This window comes from Canis lupus, chromosome 20 (assembly GCF_011100685.1).
Source record: "Canis lupus familiaris isolate Mischka breed German Shepherd chromosome 20, alternate assembly UU_Cfam_GSD_1.0, whole genome shotgun sequence".
NCBI lineage: Eukaryota > Metazoa > Chordata > Mammalia > Carnivora > Canidae > Canis > Canis lupus.
Window position 1 is genome coordinate 33,959,494 of NC_049241.1, and position 21,820 is coordinate 33,981,313.

General features: G+C 35.9%; 2 protein-coding genes across 7 annotated transcripts in view; one reads left to right on the plus strand and one right to left on the minus strand.

The window, feature by feature from the left end:
- Positions 1 to 3,001, plus strand: part of TASOR (transcription activation suppressor) — a 48,708-nt gene extending 45,707 nt beyond the window's left edge. For 4 of the 6 annotated variants that reach the window (XM_038566125.1, XM_038566121.1, XM_038566120.1 and 1 more), the window contains exons 22-24: positions 745 to 923; positions 1,098 to 1,262; positions 2,146 to 3,001. In XM_038566125.1, the coding sequence (XP_038422053.1) occupies positions 745 to 923; positions 1,098 to 1,262; positions 2,146 to 2,672 (871 nt within the window). In that variant the 3' untranslated portion in view covers positions 2,673 to 3,001. Of the gene's footprint in view, positions 1 to 744; positions 924 to 1,097; positions 1,263 to 1,868 lie in introns of all 6 variants that reach the window. The other 2 variants (XM_038566124.1, XM_038566122.1) reach the window with 1 other exon arrangement.
- A 959-nt stretch (positions 3,002 to 3,960) lies between these two features.
- Positions 3,961 to 21,820, minus strand: part of CCDC66 (coiled-coil domain containing 66) — a 44,957-nt gene continuing 27,097 nt past the window's right edge. Inside the window, 11 exon segments of the mRNA NM_001168012.1 lie at positions 3,961 to 4,117; positions 5,360 to 5,484; positions 5,639 to 5,865; positions 6,687 to 6,724; positions 7,299 to 7,774; positions 12,868 to 12,954; positions 14,261 to 14,405; positions 17,816 to 17,977; positions 18,817 to 18,901; positions 19,098 to 19,348; positions 19,759 to 19,890. Coding sequence (NP_001161484.1) covers positions 4,031 to 4,117; positions 5,360 to 5,484; positions 5,639 to 5,865; positions 6,687 to 6,724; positions 7,299 to 7,774; positions 12,868 to 12,954; positions 14,261 to 14,405; positions 17,816 to 17,977; positions 18,817 to 18,901; positions 19,098 to 19,348; positions 19,759 to 19,890 — 1,815 coding nt within the window. The 3' untranslated portion in view covers positions 3,961 to 4,030.

The window sequence follows — 21,820 nt, forward strand, 5'->3', positions numbered from 1 at the left end:
AGTCCATATAGTGTACTTACACATTTAAGGTTCTGAGAGACTCTCTAGTTAAAATTGTTTTCTATTTTGTACAACCAGCATTTTTTTAAACTTAGACAGGAAGACATTTTTTTCTTCTGATACTGTAATACCTTCTAATTCTATGGTACACAGGGAAATTCAGGCTTAAATAATTGAAAAGTATTTAACTTTTTGTATTTAGTTTTTTAAAACTTGCTTTATCTTCAAATTATGTGAAAACAGCATTGGAAAAACGTTTACCTTTGCATAGGGCTTGTTTACAGGGAACGGTAAACAGATAATAATGAGGCCCAAAAGTATTACTTTGGTGCTGATTTCTACCACTTGTTGCCATGTGTAGAAGCAGCTTTGAGCCATGTTTTTTTTTTGCAGGAAAAGTTTTTTTTTTTTTGTCCTTCTATGACCTTTATTCAAGTTCTAAATTAGTAAAGCTAAAGGAGGAAATGCTATTTAGTAAGTAAAATGACTGAGATTTTAGTCTAAGTTCAATAACTGGCTCTCAGGCTTTGCACCCATAGAAATCCCCTGGACTTATGTGGGTTGCACAATTTTCCTACTCCCCTCTCTCTTTGGAAGCACCCTGTGCATCAGGCAGGAACTAATAAGCAGTGCAGTTGTCATTGGTTGCCTCAATTGAGAAATTATGGTTTTAATTTGAAGCAAAAACATCCATACCAAATTTTAGAAATGCAGACCCAAATATTGAACTACTTACTTTCACAGGTTGAATGCTAAAGCTCTAAGTCTGTTGACACTTCTGAATGTTTATCAGAAGAAACATCTGGTTGAAATTTTGTCATACCACAATTGTGATTCGCAAACTCGAAATGCTCCAGAATTGGATTGCCTTATCAGACTTCAGGCTCAGAACATACAGCAACGACACATAGTCTTTCTAACAGGTAAAGAGCGTCTTCTTAAGCTTTCTATTATGAATATAGGAATGTGCATGGAATGTTTTTGTTGGCCTGTGGTGGGTGTTAAGCACTTTTCATGGGGGCTGGGGGCAGGCATCGTTGTCTGTGTAGGTTTTCTCAGGTCTTGACTTGAATCTTTTTTTTTTTTTTTCCATTTAGAAAAGAATATCAAGATGCTTTCCAGTTATACAGATAATGGAATAGTGGTTGCAACTACTGAAGACTTCATGCAAAACTTTAAAAATCTTGTGGGCTATCACAACTCAATCACAGAAGAAAACCTTCCACTGCTTGGTGCTAATGAGAATCTTGAGTCGCAGTCAGGTAACTTTTCAGTAGTTTTCCTTTTCTTTAAGGCAGACAGAAAAAGAGGAACGATTTTGGTTCGTTTTCATAGAACGAAATGCCTGTTCTGAAACTACTTCCCCCTCCGTGTAAAACAGCTTCAGGGGAAGTGTTTCAAGGCACTTATCGTTCTTACGCTTAGCGTACACAAAATCTGCTCATTTATTATACTGTAGTCAATACAAGCTGTTAAGTATGCTTCATACTACAGAGTAGGCATTTTTTCTTTGAGGGTATGTAAACTTTATTGGCTGCTGTTGTCAGCAAGGGGGTCCTGTTTTTTAAAAGGACGACACCAGATAATGGGGATTTAGCATTGGGCTATGAAATCTCCCCAGACGTATAAAGCAATTTAGGTACAAGGTAGTAGGGATATATCCATAGCTTTAGTGTTTTGTGTGGCGGCCTCTGCTTTGGTTCCAGGATTTAGGTTAAATGAAAGATGTAGTTTGTTTTTGATGAAAAGCAGAGATGATCAAACATTTGCTAGAACTAACCAGTTTAGTCATAATCCAATGAAGCTAGATGTCAAAATTTTTATTTTTTATTTGTCTTGTCAAATACTGAATTACCGTATAACTTTAGATGCTGTTTTGACATTAACCCCTTTGGAGCTGGGAGTTGGGATTTCCCAACATTAAACGTGAACACATTTCGCAGAAGCTTTTAGCATCGGATTATCTGGACATTCACACCTAGTGTGAGTGTTGTGACTAAGTGAACTTGTGGCTGAAGACCAAGCTTTAAGGGATTGTGGACTTGCAGACCCTGACGCATTATATTGTGTGAGTAGTGTATAATTTTAAAACTTAAACAAATTGTGTATTTCAATAGAGGAGGACTTTTTGTTTTTTAAATGTAGCTCTTTTAGAAAACGATGAAAAGGATGAAGAGGATATGTCTCTGGATTCAGGGGATGAAATCTCACAAATAGAAGTATGCAGCAATTTTCATTCAGAAATATTGGCGAAAGAGACCAAAGGATCACGTGGAACAGATCAGAATAAGAATATTCAAATTGAGTTGCAATCATCTCCTGACGTGCAAAACAGTTTATTAGAAGATAAGACTTATCAAATTGATTCTGAAGAGAGAGCTTCTGTTGCTATAGCATGCTCTGAAGGAGAGAACAGCAGTGCAACTGAACAAGATTCATATAGCAACTTTCAGGTTTATCACAGTCAATTAAATATGTCCCATCAGTTTAGTCATTTTAATGTTCTCACTCATCAGACGTTTTTGGGGACACCATATGCCCTTTCATCAAGTCAGCCTCAAGAAAGTGAAAATTACTTTTTATCTGCTTATACTCAAAGCTTGGATAGAGATAAATCTCCATTAAGTTGGGGGAAAAGTGATTCTTCCAGGCCGTTTTCAAAAGAGAAATAGTCACTTTTTTTTGAAATAGGTTGTTACTGGACTGTTTCTTATAAGTGAATTAACAATTTATATTTCATTCTCTAAACAAAAGGTTTCTTGTCCTTCCTCAAATGTTTTTTTTTTCCTCTTATTTAAATCATGATGGCCTGTAACAGTTGAAGCATCTGCAAATTGAAATAAATATATATATTTTTAACATATTGTACTTGAATTATCTCATGTTGGCACTTTTAAGTTTTACATTTATATGTCACCTGTACTTGGGCTTCAAATTGAAGCCTGTTTTATATATAAAATGAGATATTTGCAAAAGGATAATAAACAGTGGCTTTTCTTTACCCCCCCCTCTGTCAGATGATACCAACTACTTTTGCTGAAATGACGTACCAATCAACTGTTGTATTTATTTTAAGCGTTTGTATAGTTTTTTATACAGGTATAAGCCAGTGATGTCAATAGATACTTAGATAAATCTTGAGGTATTGAGCCAAAATCCTCTAACAATGAATGCAGTTTCATTTAAATGATAAACTATGTACATAAGACTTAATACCAGGCAGCATTATTTTTTATCTTTAGGCTTGGCCGTGTAAAAATTGCCTGCTGCTAAAATTTTGGGTAAACCTTTCTTTTTATTTGAGGTATTTTGATCATTATGATTTTCAGTGCTTAGTGTGTGGTCTTTGACTTAACCATATTTCCAAAAGATAGACTTCTGTTTATTAAAGGCATTGAACTTTGCTATAGATTTTTAAATTGGTAGTCCTAGAAAAAAGTATATTTTTGGGGTGGTAAACACTTAAGTGCTTTACTAAAAATAACGTTTCAGATACTGGTTTTAAAATTGATCCCCATATACTTTATCTGTTGCTAATAAACTGCCTGCATTACAAATGCAAACTTGTTTTTGAAGAGTCTTAAAAAAAGAAATCTTGAGCTATTTTAGTTAATGTTAGGATGTGTTAAGTCAGACCTTCCTTTGGCCCCTCAGAGAACTTGGAAGAGTTCTAACCTCTTAAATCTTTTTATAGACTATACCTAAGTGGTACTTCAATAATAAGCTATGTAAGTGTAGAAGAACATTGTCTGTGAACAGGTCAGAAACCTGTCTTAACCTGTCTTAAGGTAAGTAGAAAGTGCTTAAATGCCTAGATTGTGATAGAGCAGAAAAAAATGGTTTTTTAAACTAAGCTTTACAAAAATGTGTTTTATTGTAAAAATATATATATATACACACACAGCGTTGTACTATATAATGTACAAGTTTTAAATAAGCATTTTTAAAATCTAGGTTATCTGGAAAATACAGTTATGCAATGAACACATAATTTAAAAGCAACAAATGTGAAGGATTTGATTTTCTACATTTAAAACGAAGAATTAAAATTCTCTTCTTGATTTGCAGCTAAAGGCATGAGATTAGTTTCCAACTCCCTTTGCTTCTGGAGAAGGCCCTGAAATCACATTGATATGTTAGTAAGGTGTGCAGCAGACTTGCAAATTATTCCTATTTTACATTTCAGCCCCCCTAAATCCAAGAATTATATTTACTTTGAAAACCTGTAATAACTTAGTTGGCCATAGCTTAAGCTTTTTGTCATGTTGAATTTTAAGCACTCAAAAAACTTACATCAGATTTTCTCACTTGGATATTGTGTAGCTATCACATATGTTTTTAGCATAAAAACCAATAGGGATGACTTTTCCAAGTCTCCACAACTATGGGGCTGAAATCCCCCTCCCCCCCCAAGGCTCTTAAAATGGTAATTAGACACACTGAAGGAGTCTCCCTTAACACATCCAGTGTTTATCTTGACTGCACTAACCTTTAGTGGCTTAGACAAGGCCCTGCTGAAATAAGATGTGGCTACTACACATGGTGGGTCACTATATATATATATATATTCCTGCCTCTTGACCTCACAACTTTTACCTCTATTAGTGCCTTGTCACTTTAAAGGAAAATTTTTAAATATTTACTGCTTGTTACATAGCCTATATGTAACCAAAGCTGGCATTTAAAGAACTAAAAGATACTTGTCATTTTTTAGCTCTATGCCAACAAATTGGGTAACATTTTTGAAATGCAAGAGGCAAATGTAAATAAATGACCAGACATGGAAAAGGACACTCCTAAAGTGGTAGCTTATTTTTTCCTAAGATCAGGGATAGGTATTTAAAAGCCAGTTGATAAAGGTTATATAGCCTTAAGTACTGAATGTGTTACTAGATTTTATTTTTGCCTGAGCAAGATAATGAGAAGTGACAATAACTGATCTGGGAGGAAGACCTGTAGTCGGATGGGTATTTTTCTTTGGGATTTGCATCAACATTCTGTTCTGAACACTGCCAACACATTCAATTTAAAAAAAAGTGAACTGCATCACTAAGAATTTATTAAAGCATAATTGTATATTTTCTGCCGTTCATTTTAGGGCCTTATGATAATGTTTTACTTTTCAAATGTATGGTTTTTTTTTTTTTTTTTTTTTCCACTTAATAAAACTGTCTTAATATTTGAACTGTCTCATGGTTTCATACTGGAATATTTAAGATGGCAATGTGAATCAAACTCCTGTTTTATTTCAATATTAATATACAAGGGAATTTTTAAACATCATGTAACCCAGTAGTCCTGCTTCTATCTAGCTGTCCATCAGCCATATACAGCAAAGTTATTCACAATTAAAGCCTACCTGTCTCAGTTCTGATAGTCCCTTAAGGATTGCTTGCTGTCGATCCCTGTTTTTCACCAAGTTAGGATTGAGAAGTGGGTCCCTGACATCAGATTCAAATAGCTGCCATTGTTCTTGGTCACAGTCTGAAGACAGATGAAAGTGGTAAGTATTAGGATTCATTAAGAAAGTACCAATACCAAGCAAAATTTAAGTTAATATTCGATTAAAAATTTAGTAACGGACCCCAGAAGAAAGATTCTACCCCTCCTAGTTACTATTTGGGGGGAGGGTGCTTACCATGTGGATTTTGGTACTGAAGATCCTGGGTTAAAGGCCTGGACAGTGGTGCATCTGGATCAAGATGATAAATCTCATTGGTTCGGACATAGGGGATAAAATGGGATGGTTCAGAAGCTCCAGGTGATGTTTCTGTCTGACTGTCTCCTAAGATCAGATTCTCTCTGTTTTTTAGTGTCTGAGTTTGTTGTGTTCTGTTTTTCACCAGTTCCAGTGGTGACTGAGACCTGTTTTTTTTTTTCCCCCAAAAAAGCACAATTAACTAAGAAGCTTTAAGCACATCTACTCTTTAATCACATTTCAATTTATTCGTATAGAAGTGAGTTCTATGACAGTTTTCCTAAAATGGCAACAGAATAGGATGAATTTTTACTTGGCAAGGATATATGCAGTAGAGGAAAAATGAGGATCAACACTAGCTGGGCTGATTTAAGCCTAATGTTGTACTTACCAAGTGAACCAAACTTCTTAGGTAGAGCCACATTGTGACACAACTCTAAACCACCTGGTTCATGCACAAAGGCATGGAATAAAATTTCTCATCCCTACTAGTCATTTTTTCATAACTTCCTTGATCCAAGTAGAATGTCTGTTCTACTACTGACATAAGTAGAAAGTCCAAACTATTTTAACGGGGGGGAAGGAGCAGACAATTGTTCCAAGCAGACTAAGCACAGAGCCTGACATGGGTTGATAATCAATCCCATGACCCCGACCGAGATCATGACATGAGGTGAAACCAAGTCACTTTTATTGAGCCACCCAGTCACCCCAAGTCAAAACTATCTTGGCTAAGTCTGCAGACAATACCTCCCCTACACTGCTACCCAGATGCTTAGGCCCAGTCCTAACTGGGTCTTCAAATTGTAGATAAATGCTAGCCACACTTCTCTTAAACTTCTGTATCTCACCTCAAAAGTCCCTACAGTTTACTGTAACTGACTTCATGTATATACATGCTTTGATCTTACCTATAGTCTGAGCAAAAATTTTGTACTTTACCACACAGCACTAAGTAGCTATGCAATCAATCCAATCCATAACATACCTTTCCTTGCTGAAAGAATCACTTTTCAGAGGTTCCTCCTAAAAGGCAGATAAATGCAGAGAGAAGTAATAGTACTGCCGTAGATCCCCACAAATATTTAATAACTTTTTGAAATAATCTGAGGATAATAATGGAGTAACAGATACTAAATAATGGGATAAAGAGATTTTGTTATTTTTTTTCAGTCCCAGGGAACCAATGCAGTAATTCCTGACCTTGAAAAATTATCCTGTATATATGAAATACAAATGAGTTTTAAATGGCTATTTGAATAATGAATACCATTAATCTATACAGAGTTTAAGTGTCAAGTCTTGCTTTAAGGACCCAATAGTAAATACTTTTGGCTTTGTGGGCCACGTGGTGGTCTCTTGGAACTACTCTAAGCCAGACACAGACAATTCATAAAAGGATGAGCCTGGATGTGTTCCTATAAAACTTGATTTACAAAAGCAACAGCATGATGGATTTGCCCATGACAAATGCCTGGTACAAATGAAAGCAAATTTCTTAAATTCTTGCTTAGATCCAGAACAGTCTTGTCAAAATAAGCATGTGGGGAACTGTTTTCATCTAGAAACATCAATACATACTTTAAGACAGAAGAGTTACCTTTCTGATTAGATGCCACCTGAACCTTGCCTCTGCTTCTTGAGGTGAAGGAAGAACTGGTGAAGTCCCTCTATTTTGAGAGAGATGTCCAGGATTATTTCTTTCTACCAAATTAAGCAGTTCCATCTGCCTTCTTACTTTTTTTTCTTCTCTCTGCTTTTGAAGCTGTTTAGGGTACTTTTCTGATGCCGGAATATACCTTTTGAGTGGCTTATTTATATTCCAATCAGGCCTTTTAGGACACTTCTTCGTATGTTTTTTCTCTGTCCTTGCAAACTCATACTGATCATTGTACCAACTGTTTTCTTTTTCTAAGTTGGCTGCTTTATCCTGATTGATTAGTTCCTGTTTGTCTTTCTTAAACTGGTCATTAAATTCTGCAGGAATCTCAGGAGATGAGCAATTTAGAATTTCCCTCTCTATTATTGATCCACAGCATGATTCTGCAATGGTGAACATTCCTGTATTTAAGTCATCTAAAGAAAAATTTTCAGAGGATTAATTTTCAATTGTTGTAAAACACAAAATTTATTATTTTAACTATTTTTTTTCAAAAGCATTTACATAGTTTTTGGTTTTCAAAACAGGTTCTATACCTATTAACTTCCCCTTCCCTTCTTCCCTGCCCACTTCTGGCAATCACCATTCTACTTTGTTTCTATGAGTTTGACTAAGTACCTTATCAGTGGAATCATACGTTGTCTTTTTAGGACAGGCTTGTTTTCCTATGAGGATAATGTCCTTGGAGTTCGTTCATGTATTTGTATAGCTTGTGTCCTAATTCCTCCCTTTTTGAAGCTGAGTAATATACCACTGTAGGTGTATACCACAGTTTGTTTATCCATTCATCTGTAGGGACATTTGGATCGATTCCACCTTTTAGTTATTGTGACTAATATTGCTATGAACATGAGTGTCACCCTAAAGCATCAGAATACATCCTTTTTGAGTGAACATGGAACATTCTCCAGAATAGATTGCATACTGGGTCCCAATGGCCTTCAACAAATACAAAAAGACGGAGATCATACCATGCATATTTTCAGACCACAATGCTACAACCCTGAAGTCAACCACAAGAAAAAATTTGGAAAGACCACAAATGCATAGAGATAAAAGAATATCCTACTAAAGAATGAGGTTAACCAGGAAACTCTTAAGAAATTTAAAAAATGCATGGACGCAAATCAAAATGAAAACATGACAGTCCAAAACCTCTGGGATATAGCAAGGTGGTCCTAAAAGGGAAGTATACTGCAATAAAGGCATACCTCAAGAAGCAAGAAAAGTCTTAAATACACAACCTAACCTTACACCTAAAGGAGCTAGAAAAGGAACAGCTATGTCTAAGCCAGCAGAAGAAAGGAAATAAAGATTACAGCAGAAATAAATGGTACAGAAACAAAACTACCAATAGAACAGATTAATGAAATGTTTCTTTGAAAGAATTAATACAATTGATAAATCCCTAACCAGCTTTATCAAAATGGAGAAAGGACTCAAATAAAAGAGGGGAGATCACAACCAACACCACAGAAATACAATTATAAGAGATTAAGTTTGTTTTTTCCTTTAAGATTTTATTTATTCGTAAGAGAGAGGCAGAGACATAGGCAGAGGGAGAAGCAGGCTCCATGCAGGAAGTCCTGTGTGGGACTCAATCCCAGGACCCCGGAATCACAATCTGAACCAAAGGCAGACGCTCAAACACTGAGCCACTCAGGTGCCCTAGTTAAGAGACTATTATGAAATCTTATATGCCAACAAAATGGGCAATCTGGAAGAAATGGATAAATTCTTAGAAACTTACAAACTACCAAAACTGAAACAGGAAGAAAAAAATCTTAACAGACCCATAACCAGCAAAGAAACTGAATCAGTAATCAAAAATCAGGTCCCAACAAACAAACAATAAAAACAGAAATGGAGGGATGCCTGGGTGGCTCAGCGGTTAAGTGTCTGCCTTCAGCTCAGCGCATGATACTGGAGTCCCGGGATCAAGTCCCACATCAGGCTCCCTGTATGGAACCTGCTTCTCCCTCGGCCTGTGTCTCTGCCTCTCTGTGTCTCTCATGAATGAATAAATAAAATCTTAAAAAACAAACAAAAGAAGATCCCCATTAATAAAGAATTACAGGCCAATATCCCTGATGAATGAACATGGATGTGAAAATTCTCAACAAGATACTAGCAAATCAAATCCAACAGGACATTAAAAGAATTATTCACCACAATCAAGTGGGATTTATTCCTGGGCTGCAAGGATATTTCAATATTTGCAAATCAACATAATACACCACAGTAATAAAAGAAAGGATAAGAACCATATGATCCTCTAAATAGATGCAGAAAAAGCATTTGACAAAATACGCATCCATTCTTAATAAAAACCCTCAACAAAGTAGAGATAAATGGAACATTCCTCAACATCATAAAGGCCATAAACTAAACTCAGAGCTACTATCATCCTCAATGGGGAAAAAACGGAGAGCTTTCCTTTACAGTCAGGAACAAGAGGGGGACATCCACTCATCACTGATATTTAACATAGTACTAGAAGTCCTAGACTCAGTAATCAGACGACAAAAAGAAATAAAAGACATCCAAATTGGCAAGGAAGAAGTCAAACTTTCTCTATTACAGATGACATGATACTCTATATAGAAAACCACCCCATAAAAGAAAACCAAAAAGACTGATAAAAATTCAGTAAAGTCACAGGATAAAAAAATCAATATATAGAAATCAGCTGCATTTCTATACAACAGTAATGAAGCATCATAAAGAGAAACTAAGGACTTAATCCCATTTACAACTGCACCAAACAGCTTAAGATACCTAAGAATAAACCTAACCAAAGAGGTAAAAGATCTGTACTCTGAAAATTATAAAACACTGAGAAAAGAAATTAGAGACAACACAAAGAAATGGAAAAACATTCCATGCTCATGGACTGAGAGACAAATACGGTTACAATGTATTACCCAAAGCAATCCATACATTGAATGCAATCTCGATTGAAATACCACTAGCATTTTTCACAGAACTAGAACAATCCTAAAATTCGTATGGAACCACAAAAGATACCAAATAGCCAAAACAATCTTGAAAAAGCAAAGTTGGAGGCATCACAATTCTGGACTTCAAGCTACATCACAAAGTTGTAGTAATCAAGATAGTATGGTACTGGCACAAAAACAGACACACAGATCAGTGGAACAGAGAACTCAGAAATGGTCACACAACTATATGGTCAACTAATCTATTCAACAAATGGCGTTGGGAAAACTGGACAGCAACATACAAAAGAATGAACTGGACCACTTTTTTATACCATCCACAAAAATAAATTCAAATTGAATGAAAGACATAAATGTGAGACAAGAAACCATTAAAATCCTAGAGGAAAACACAGGCAGAAACCTCTTTGACCTCAGCCGTAGCAACTTATTAGACACGTCTCTAGAAACAGCAAGGGAAACAAAAGCGAAAATAAACTAATGGGACTTCATCAAAATAAAAAGCTTCTGCACAGTGAAGGAAATGATCAACAAAACTACAAGATAACCTAAAGGATGGGAGATCTGTGCAAATGACAGGTCTGAAAAAGGGTCAGTATCCAAACTCTATAAAGGACATAACAGGGATCCCTGGGTGGCGCAGCGGTTTAGCGCCTGCCTTTGGCCCAGGGCGCGATCCTGGAGACCCGGGATCGAATCCCGCGTCGGGCTCCCTGCATAGAGCCTGCTTCTCCCTCTGCCTGTGTCTCTGCCTCTCTCTCTCTCTCTCTCTCTCTCTGACTATCATGAATAAATAAATAAAATCTTTAAAAAAAAAAAGAAAAAAAAAAAAAGGACATAACGAACTCAACACCCAAAAAATAAGTCATCCAGTTAAGAAATGAGCAGAAGACAACATTTTTCTAAAGAAGACATACAGATTGGCTAATAGACACATGAAAAGATGCTCAACATCACTATCAGGGAAATACAAATCAAAACCATGATGAGATACATCTCACACTTGTCAGAATGGCTAAAATTAGCAGCACAGGAAACAACAGATGTCGTCAAAGGATGTGGAGAAAGGGGAAACCTCTTACACTGTTGCTGGGAATGCAAACTGATGTAATCACTCTGGAAACCAGTATGGGGGTTCCTCAAAAAGGTAAAAGTAAAACTGTTCTCCAACCCAGCAGTTGCACTACTAGATATTTACCAAAGGACACAAAAATACTGATTCAAGGGGCACATGAACGATGATGTTTACAGCAGCATTATCAACGATAGCTAAAATATGGTAAGAGCCCAAATGTCCATGGACTGATAGACGAATGGATAAAGAGACGGAATATCACTCAGCCATCAAAAAGAATGAAATCTTGCTATTTGCAACAATATGGGTGGAACTAGAAGGTATTATGCTAAGTGAAGTACGTCAGTCAGAAAAGAAATACCATATGATTTCATTCTTATGCGCAATTTAAAAAACAAAACACATGAAGATAGGGAAAGGGGGAAAAAAGAATGGGAAGCAAACCCTAAGGGACTCTTAACTAGAGAACAAACTGATGAGTGATGGAGGGAAGTGGGCGGGGGGGATGGGCTAAATGGGTATTGGTATTAACAGGCACTTATGTATGCACTGGGTATTTTACTAAGTGATGAGTCACTATATTCTATCTACACCTGAAACATTTTCACCACATATGTTAATAAAAATTTAAATAAAAACTTGAGGGGCGGGGATCCCTGGGTGGCTCAATGGTTTACCACCTGCCTTGGGCCCAGGGCATGATCCTGGAGTCCCGGGATCAAGTCCCACGTCGGGCTCCCTGCATGGAGCCTGCTTTTCTCCCTCTGCTTGTGTCTCTGCCTCTCTCTCCCCCCCGTGTCTCTTGTGAATAAATAAATAAAATCTTAAAAAACAAAAAAAAACAAAAAAAAACTTGAGGGACACCTAAGGGGCTCAGTGGATGATCCCTTTGGCTCAGGTCATGATCTAGGGTCCCGGGATTGAGTCCTGCACCAAGCTCCCTGCAGGGAGCCTGCTTCTCCCTCTACCTTTGTCTCTGCCTCTCTATGTGTCTCTAATGAATAAATTAATCTTAGAAAAAAAAAAAAACTTAAAGAAAAAACACTGCACTGTATCCTTTAAAAGGGTTAATTTTATGCTATGTGAATTATACCTCAATAAAGCTGTTACAGAGAAATTAAAACTCATGACATTCCTTTATTTTCTAATTCTTATTGAAAACTTTGAATTCCTTTCATTTTTTAAGACTTTATTTATTTACATATTTGAGAGAGAAAGAGAGCGCATGCACACAAGCAGGGGGAGTGGCAGAGGCAGGCTCCCCGCTAAGCAGGGAGCCTGATGCAGGGTTCAATCCCAGGATTCTGGGATCATGACCTGAGCCTGAAGGCAGACTCTCAAACAAACGAGCCACCCAGACATGCCAACTCCTTTCATTTTTAATCAGGAGCTCAATTCTAAATTGAGCTTAATTCTAACTGTGACATTAATTTTAAGTAAATTTTAAACCAAATCACAAGTTTTAAACAAATACCTGTTTGTACAGCAGTATCCTTTTTGGGAGAGGTTGTAGAATTAATACATGTATTCATTTTACCACTGACATCATCCAAGCCATATCCTAAATTTGAAAGGTTGTTAGTAGATGTAGCATATTCCACTTTTATCATCAACTGACAAGAGAAATATATTACCCAAATAATGACAGTTCAGGAAGATTAACAAAATATGTGTAGCAGCAACCTAATATGCACAAGACTTTTGGTGCAATCAGTATGTGTAAACAGTGCAATGAAAATGTAAAAGGACTATCCCAAAGTTTCTTACAAAAAGTGACCTGCATTTTTCTCCCTTATCGAATATAGAGAGATCACTACATAGATTTCACCAAAAAAATTGGGTAAAAAAGTATACATTTTACCTACTATGAGCAAAACATAAAATGATATGGAAAACAAAGGCAGAAAAAAATTATTAAATTTCCTTGCTACTTACAGCCCACTGACCAGTCCCTGAAACAGGCAGAGTGACATTCCTCTAGGAACTCAACTGCCTGGATGCTGACACTTTGCTAAAGGCAAACGGCAATCTTAGCCCCCAGAATCCTGTAAGTCTACTTGATACATGTTGGCAATCATCCCCCAAGCATATAACCCACCAATATACATTTGAAGGGTCCCTAATAAAATGAAGGTTTTATTAGACAGTAATAAATGACCTTTTCCTAACAAAAGCTAGCCCCCTCAAGGTCCTGGAAACCTTGCCTCCAAAATTCCTTAGAGACTTACGTTCTCTCTAACCTCCTCCCAACTTGAAAGTATATAATGGCTTAAAAAGAAAAAGAAAGAAAAAAGAAAGTATATAATGGGTCACTACCTCATGACCACAGTGCAGCTCTTTCTGCCCATGGGTTCCCTCCCCACGCTTTAATAAAACCACCTTTTTGCACCAAAGACGTCTCAAGAATTCTTTCTTGGCTGTCAGCTTCAAACCCTAACATCTTGGGATCCCTGGGTGGCGCAGCGGTTTGGCGCCTGCCTTTGGCCCGGGGCGCGATCCTGGAGACCCGGGATCGAATCCCACATCGGGCTCTCGGTGCATGGAGCCTGCTTCTCCCTCTGCCTGTGTCTCTGCCTCTCTCTCTCTGTGACTATCATAAATAAATAAAAATTAAAAAAAAAAAAACCCTAACATCTTTCCTACATCATAAAAGATTATTGGAAAGTGTAACATTATTTAGTTCTGCTCTTAAGGCAATCTCCCAAATAAAATAAGCAATATAAAGTTACATTAGTTCAAGGTCTGAAATTCCTTAAAAAAATGTTAATAAATGTATTAAAAGTATTTAAAATAGGCAGTCATCTTCAAAAGATATTATAAGTGAAATTCTAAAAAAAAAAAAAAAGAAATTCTAGCAAAGTGCTTACCACCAAGATTTTTAATCAATCCAGACGTATCATGTCCCTTCTGAGCCAATTCTCGTATTCTCTGTTCTTGTTTCAGTCTCTGTGCTAGCTCCTGTGCTCTCTGCATTGTCTGGAACAATTCATTTGTCTTGAGAGTCATGATTTCCTATTAATATTGAAGTACACAAAATTATTATTATTTTTTTTTTACACAAAATTATTAAACATAGTTATCATGAACAAACTTTTTTTTTTTAAAGATTTTATTTATTTATTCATGAGAGACACAGAGAGAGAGGCAGAGACTTAGGGAAAAGCAGGCTCCTCACAGGGAGCCTGATGCTGGACTTGATCCCAGGACCCAGGATCATACCCTGAGCCAAAGGCAGACACTCAACCGCTAAGCCACCAAGGCTACTTAACTATTCTGAGCAGACAAGCTCCTCCTAGGGGCCAGGCACTATTCAAGATACTGGAAAACAACACAGCAAAGTTTCTCCCTTTTGTAACTTACACTTTAGTATCATTTTCTCCAGCTATATTAGACCACAAATATAAGAACTCCTTTACCCACTGAAGTTTATAGTAATAAAGTTTTCAAAGTTTCTAAAACCAGGTTCAATTCCATCAGAACTCCATTAAGATTAAAAATATAAGATTTTTAATTACAAGGTTAAGGCCATTTCCTTCAATTCAAACAAATAATCCTTTTATTTTTTTTCAGATCTATAGTTATTTCAAAGGAGTAGTTGGCTCAAGCCAATTCAACATAATGAAATTAGATCCCAGACTATCGCTGCTTCATCAGCTAAGTATGGAATGAAAGCAAGAAAATGCATGCTCTGGGCCCCATCTCCCAGAGCCAGGGGAAATGGTCATTGCTCTACCCCTAAACCTCACAAATCCTTGGCAATCAAACGTCACTGTAGGATTTGCTCACGTGAGGTCAATTCACACATGGCACCTGACACAATTATATCTATGATGTCTACACCACTTAATAGAGATGTTCTCCTAGGTAACCAAGTATCTACTCTTTTTAAAAAGGCTCTTATATATTAGCACACAGGAAACCTCTAACACAGCAATAAAATGTATCATTAATCCCAGCCAATCTCTGCAAACATATGCCCCTGTTCACTAATGAATACAGACAGAAAGGCCAATCATTTCAACACATATAGAATATTTTTAATAATCACTGCTTAGAAAACATTTCAAAATGAAGCACATGGATAACTTTTGTATTCCATTGTATTGACCCTTCTCAGCAGAGAAAACCACCAAAGCAATATGGCACTGGTGAACTGATCTCTTGAAATAATTAGACCTTCTCCAGGTTCTCCTTTACGTTCATAACTTTAAAAAAAAAAAAAAAAAAGATTTATTTATTCATGAGAGACAATAGGCAGAGACATAGGCAGGAGAAGCAGGCTCCCTGCAGGATCTGCTGGCATCACGCCCTGAGCTGAAGGAAGATGCTCAACCACTGAGCCACCCAGGCATACCACATTCATAACTTTTTTTTTTTTTCATTCATTCATAACTTTTTAATGTAAAACTTCAGTGTTTTTGCATATACCTTCAAAATTTCAAAATAACTGCAAATGTTCAACTTTTGATTACTTTTCCTTTAAAAATACATCCATTTTTACTCTATGTTATTAATAATATAAATACTGCTATGTTCGTGGATAGGAAGAATTAACACTTAAAATGTCCATTCTACTCAAAGCAATCTACAGATTGAATCCAATCCCTATCAAAATACCAATAGTATTTTCCATAGAACTAAAACAAATAATCTTAAAATTTGTATGGAAACATAAAAGGCCCCAAATAGCCAAACCAATTTTGAGGAAGCAGATACAAAGCTGAAGATACCACAATCTCACATTTCAAGCTGTAGTAATCAAAGTATAATAATGGCACAAAACAGACAGATCAACAGAAAAGGATAGAGAGCCCAGAAATAAAACCATGCTTACCCGGTCAATGAATCTACAACAAAGGAGGCAAGAATATGCAATGGGAAAAAGTCTCTTCAATAAATAGTGTTGGGAAAACTGGACAGTTATACACACAAGAATTAAACTGACCACTTTCCTCCACCATACACAAAAAAATAAACTGAAAATGGATTATGGATCTAAACTCTGAGACCTAAAACCATAAAACTCCTTAAAGAAAACAGGCAGTAACTTCTTAAACATTGGCCTTAGCAACATTTTTCTAGATGTGTCTCTTCAGGCAAGAGAAATAAAAGCAAAAATAAACTGTTGGAACTACATCAAAATAAAAAAGCATCTGTACAACAAGGAAACCATCCACAAAACAAAATGGCAAATTACTGAACGGGAGAAGATATCTACAAACAATATATATGAAAAGGAGTTAACATCCAAAATATACAAAGAACTAGTACAACTCAACATCAAAACCCCAAATAATGTCTTTTTTTTTTTTTTTTTTTTTTGAGAGCACCTTTGCTTGCGCATGTGGGGAGGGGTAATGTAGGGGAGGGATCTTAAGTAGGCTCCACACTGGGCTTGGTCTCCTGATCTGATGAACATGACCTGAGCTGAAATCAAGAGTAAGACTCTTCACTGATTAAATCACTCTGGTGCTCCCCCCACCCCAAAATAATCTGATTTTTAAAAAAGGGCAAAGGACCCAAACAAACAGCTTTCCAAAGCATACAGATAGCTACCAGGCACAGGGAAAGACACTCAACATCACTAATCAGGAAAATCCAAATCAAAACCATAACTATATCATCTTACCCTAATGAGAATAGTTAATACCAAAAAGTCAAGAAATAACAAGTGTTCGTTGAGGATGCAGAGAAAAGGGAACCCTCATGTACTGCTGGTGGGAATGGAAATCAGTGTATAACACTGTGGAAAATAGTATGGACTTTCCTCAAAAAATTAAAAGTAGAACTATCTATCATACATCACAGTAATTCCACTATTGAATATTTACCCAAAGGAAACAAAAGATATATGTACCCCTATGTTTACTCCAGCATTATTTATAATAGCCAAGATATGGAAGCCACCCAAGTATCCATCAGTAGATGAATGGATAAAGATGTGGTATATACAAAAAGTTGAGTATTATTTAGCCATAAAAGGAGGAGATCTTGCCATTTGCAATAACATGAATGGACTTAGAGAGTATTATGCTGAATGAAATAAGTCAGATGGGAAAGACAAATACCATATGAAGTCACTTACAGGTGGGATCTAAAAAGATAAAATGGAAAGCCAAACAAAAAAAATCAAACCAGCACAAAAATGACCCACAAACTGGTAGTGGGGGAGAGAGGGTTAGTAAACAGGTGAAAGGGAGTGGGAGGTACAGGCTTCCAGTTATGAAATGAATAAGTCACAGGGATGAAAGCAACAGCATAGGGAATACAGTCAATGGTACTATAATAGTGTGTAAGGAACGCTTGTGAACATAGCATAATATATAGGACCCTTGAATCACTATGTTGTTGTACACCTCAAACTAATGTAACACTGTGTTAACTATATGTATTTCAATAAAAAAATTTTAATATGTACTTACTTCCTTTTGTTTTTGCTTAAGTATGTCTTCTTCATACTGTTTCTGCATCTCTTCTCGTTCCCTCGCTAAGCGACGCTCCTCTTCTTGTTCTTCCTTCTTTCTTTGCTGTTCTTCCAGCTGCTTCTTCCTGCGTTTCTCTTCTACCTGAGCAGTGATGGCTTTCTAGTCATAAATCATAAATCACAAAAAGCATTGCCATAAATTTAAAAAATCCATTTTAACATTTATTTGTATTTCTAAAATAAGTTTATCAATATCAGATAATATATAATATAGTATTACATATATAAGTAAAGTTAAAGTGTCCAATTTCCAATGTATTAGTAACATATCTCATCTTTCAGATTCTATATGCTTTTTCTTTAACCCCAGAGGACTGTTAGAACTAATCCGAAAACTGAAGAAAAAAAAATCTCAGTGCTTAGCACAGTGCAGAGAATTATATATGTTCTATAATTCACTTGACTGATTAAGAGTAGCAATATTAATTAAACCAAATTCTCCATGTATCAGAGGTTTTAAAGAATTATTCAGAATCTTAAGTTCCTTTAGTGTTAAAGACTAAAATTAGGAGAGAATTTTAATCTTAGTCCTTTCTTCTCTTATCTGCTAGATTTCTCAATCAGAATTCTACTTCAATGCTCTATATAATTCCCTTAAAAGAACGAATTTTCATCCTGAACAGAACTCAGAACTAAACCAAAGAAAAAAATAAATACTAACTTAAGATTTAGTACCATTTCACATATACGACTTCTATATTAAAGACCTACTCTTCTGGAAGGCAGGTGGCTGGCTATACTATGTGATACTGTCTGGTTCTCAAAATGAATATAATCTTAATGTAAATGTAAGCTTCAGTAAGAATCAGATTCATCACAGAACTGGACAGTGCCTATGCTGTACATTTATATTGAAATTTTTATTTCCATTTATTTAGGTATCCACTGGCCATGACTATTACTTATTAAAGCAAAGAACAGTGTTTTACAATGTAATACCTGATGTTCTAACTGTTTTTGTCGTCGCCTGTCACGTTCTTCAATCTGAGCTGGATCCAGGAGAGCAGTCATAGAACGGAGAAAGCTGGCAAGATAGACATTTTAGCTATTCAAAACCCCCAAAAGGTAGATTTAACAGGATGCCAAATCATTTTTTCCAGATATATCCACTAGTCATTTCACTTTAAAGAAAAATACCAATCAATTAAGACGTATAAATATGACAGTCCTTTTCATAAAAGCACACTTTCTTAAGCATTAGTACTGAAAAATAAACTTACTTTGTTTTCTGACTATTTGCCATAGCCATATCTCTAACAGGTTTTGCTATATGCTCCTCCTCTGAAGGTTCAACCTGGCTTCCAGTCGTTGGTGTATAAACATTGCTGATATCAGACAGTTCCTGAGTGTCCGGAGAGACACAGAAGTACTCTGGTTGGTTGTGTATTGACCGAGAGGACAGTTGAGACTGAGAAGCAGGATAGTTCTTTAATGAATCAAAATGCATTGCCCATCTGTCATGTTCCTCACCCTAAACACGATAAACAAGAATTACTAAGAATTTTTCCAATTGTTCTCATGTATAAAGTCCTAAAACAACAATCAAACATGATTTTTAAAAGTTGCCACTGAACAGAGTTAGCATCATAAAAATGAATGGAACTACATTCTTTACTGATTCCATATACTTAGACACTAATGTGGAAAATATGAGAAATTCATAGAATTAGGAAATTCCTAAAAAGGTAGTTTTAAGGAGCTATGCAAAAATCACTTACTAAAATACATTCAATAAAAGGTTTACAAGAGCAAATGTGAAATGATCTGAATACTAGTCTAGTCTTATCAAATAGTTTTAGGATAGATACTTTTGGGTTTATAATTAAAGATTCTAAAATTATTTTTTCCCTTTATATCATCCACATAAATTTGTCAAGTTACCTTTGAAGATGTAATTTTTTCCTCTATTTTTCTTTGCCGATCATCTTCTATTTGCTTGTTCAAATCTTCAATCCATTTTCTCTGCTGTTCTTGTTTCACAGTACTCAAAGGGCGCTCCAGTGGTACTGTTTCCTAAACAAGTCATCAATATTATCTAAAGCACAGCTCTCTTTTTCTAACCACTTTATAAATCTTCCCAAAAATTTATACAGATTTAAATAGAAAGGCATTTAACTCTAAGAGGAATAATAATTGTAAACACAAAATTTGAATTATACAAGAATAGATGTATTCCAATTTTCAGAATATTTGTAACATACGCTAGTAAACATAGAATAACTAAATGTAAAAAAAGTAATTTCCAAATAAAAATTCTTTTTCTAAAAAAATTATAGAATTTTCAAAATTCTTGTTTATACTTTGAAAGGAGTCACTAATAATTTAAAATAGGTGAATATCATTTTACATTTGGCTTCAGAATACAACAAATACTGCCTTTGGACCAAGAGCCAGAAGGATGTCAGAAAACTAGAGGCTTTCTCTCTTGAATCATAATGTCTCTCTAGGCTATCCCTCTTTTCAATTTCTCCTGCTATAGCCCTATCACAATCTCTGATGTTTCAATAAGAAACACATATTGTGCCCAGGTTGTCTTTGGACTAAAAAACAAAAGCAATAGCATAAAAATTTGTTGTTGCTTAATTTATGAAAATTTAGTACACTCTAACATAAAAGAAAAGAATATATTCTATTCAAATTTTCCTGAAAGGCAAAAGCTAAGCAACAAACATTTCATTATATGGAATACCTGGAGGATATACCTTAAAAAGTAGTTGACAGAATACTATGACGGCAATATACCTTGTGTTACTTTGCTTTTGTTTTTAACAAAAACGATGGCAAAGCTCCTAGTTTACAAGCAATTGCTTTGATCAAAGGAAATAGTTATATAAAAGAAAAAAATCTTATTATTACATGTTTTAAAGAGATAAAAACTATCACATTTCTTTAAGCCTGAACAAACCACTTCAAAAGGAGCACTATCTTTAAGGAGGTAATTCAACAATTCTATCTCTAGAAATCTTAGAGACCACAGTGGAAAAGAAAAACAAATGGCCCTTCTGAACTCCTTAAAGCAAGATATTCTCAACGTGGCACTCATCATTTTAGAACTACCATCTGTTTTGTTTTTTGTTTTTTGTTTTTAAGATTTTATTTATTAACTTGAGAGAGAGTAGAGCATGAGAAAGAGAAAGATCACAAGGGGAGGGTGGGTAATTGGGAGAAGCACACTCTACACAGAGCAAGGAGCCGGATTCAGAACTTGATTGATCACAGGACCCTGGGATCGTGACCTGACCCAAAGGTAGACGCTTAGCTGACTGAGCCACCCAAGTGCCCTGTCATCTGTTTCTTGAGTCTGATTTAACCAGATCTGGTTTGAAGTCTTTTTTTCAGTTTGTCTTTTTAATTTGTTCATTTTTTTTTACATTCACATTTGAGTGAAATCATATGGTATTTGTCCTTCTCTGACTTATTTTGCTTTATACTCTCTAGCTCCATGTTTTTGCAAATGACAAAATTTCCTTCTTTTTTATGGCTGAGTTATATTCCATTGTATATATGCCACATCTTCTTTATTCACTCATCTGTCAACAGACACTTGGGCCTGCTTCCATAATTTGGCTATTTTAGACAATGCTGCTATGAACACAGGGATGCACCTATCCATTTGCATCCATCCATGTGTTCATATCCTTTGGGCAAATATCCAGTACTGAAATTACTAGATCATGTGGTAGTTCTATGTTTAATTTTCTGAACATACTGCTTTTCACAGTGGCTGCACCAAGTCTGCATTCCCACCAACAATGCATGACAGTTCCTTTTTCTCCACATCCTTGCCAATAATTGTTTTTGATTTTAGCCATTCTGACAGGTGTGAGGTGCTATCTCAGTTTTGATTTGCATTTCCCTGATGTTGTGATGCTGATTATCTTTTCATAGGTCTGTTGGCCATCTCTGTCTTCTTTGAAGAAATGTCAGTTCATGTCTTCTATTC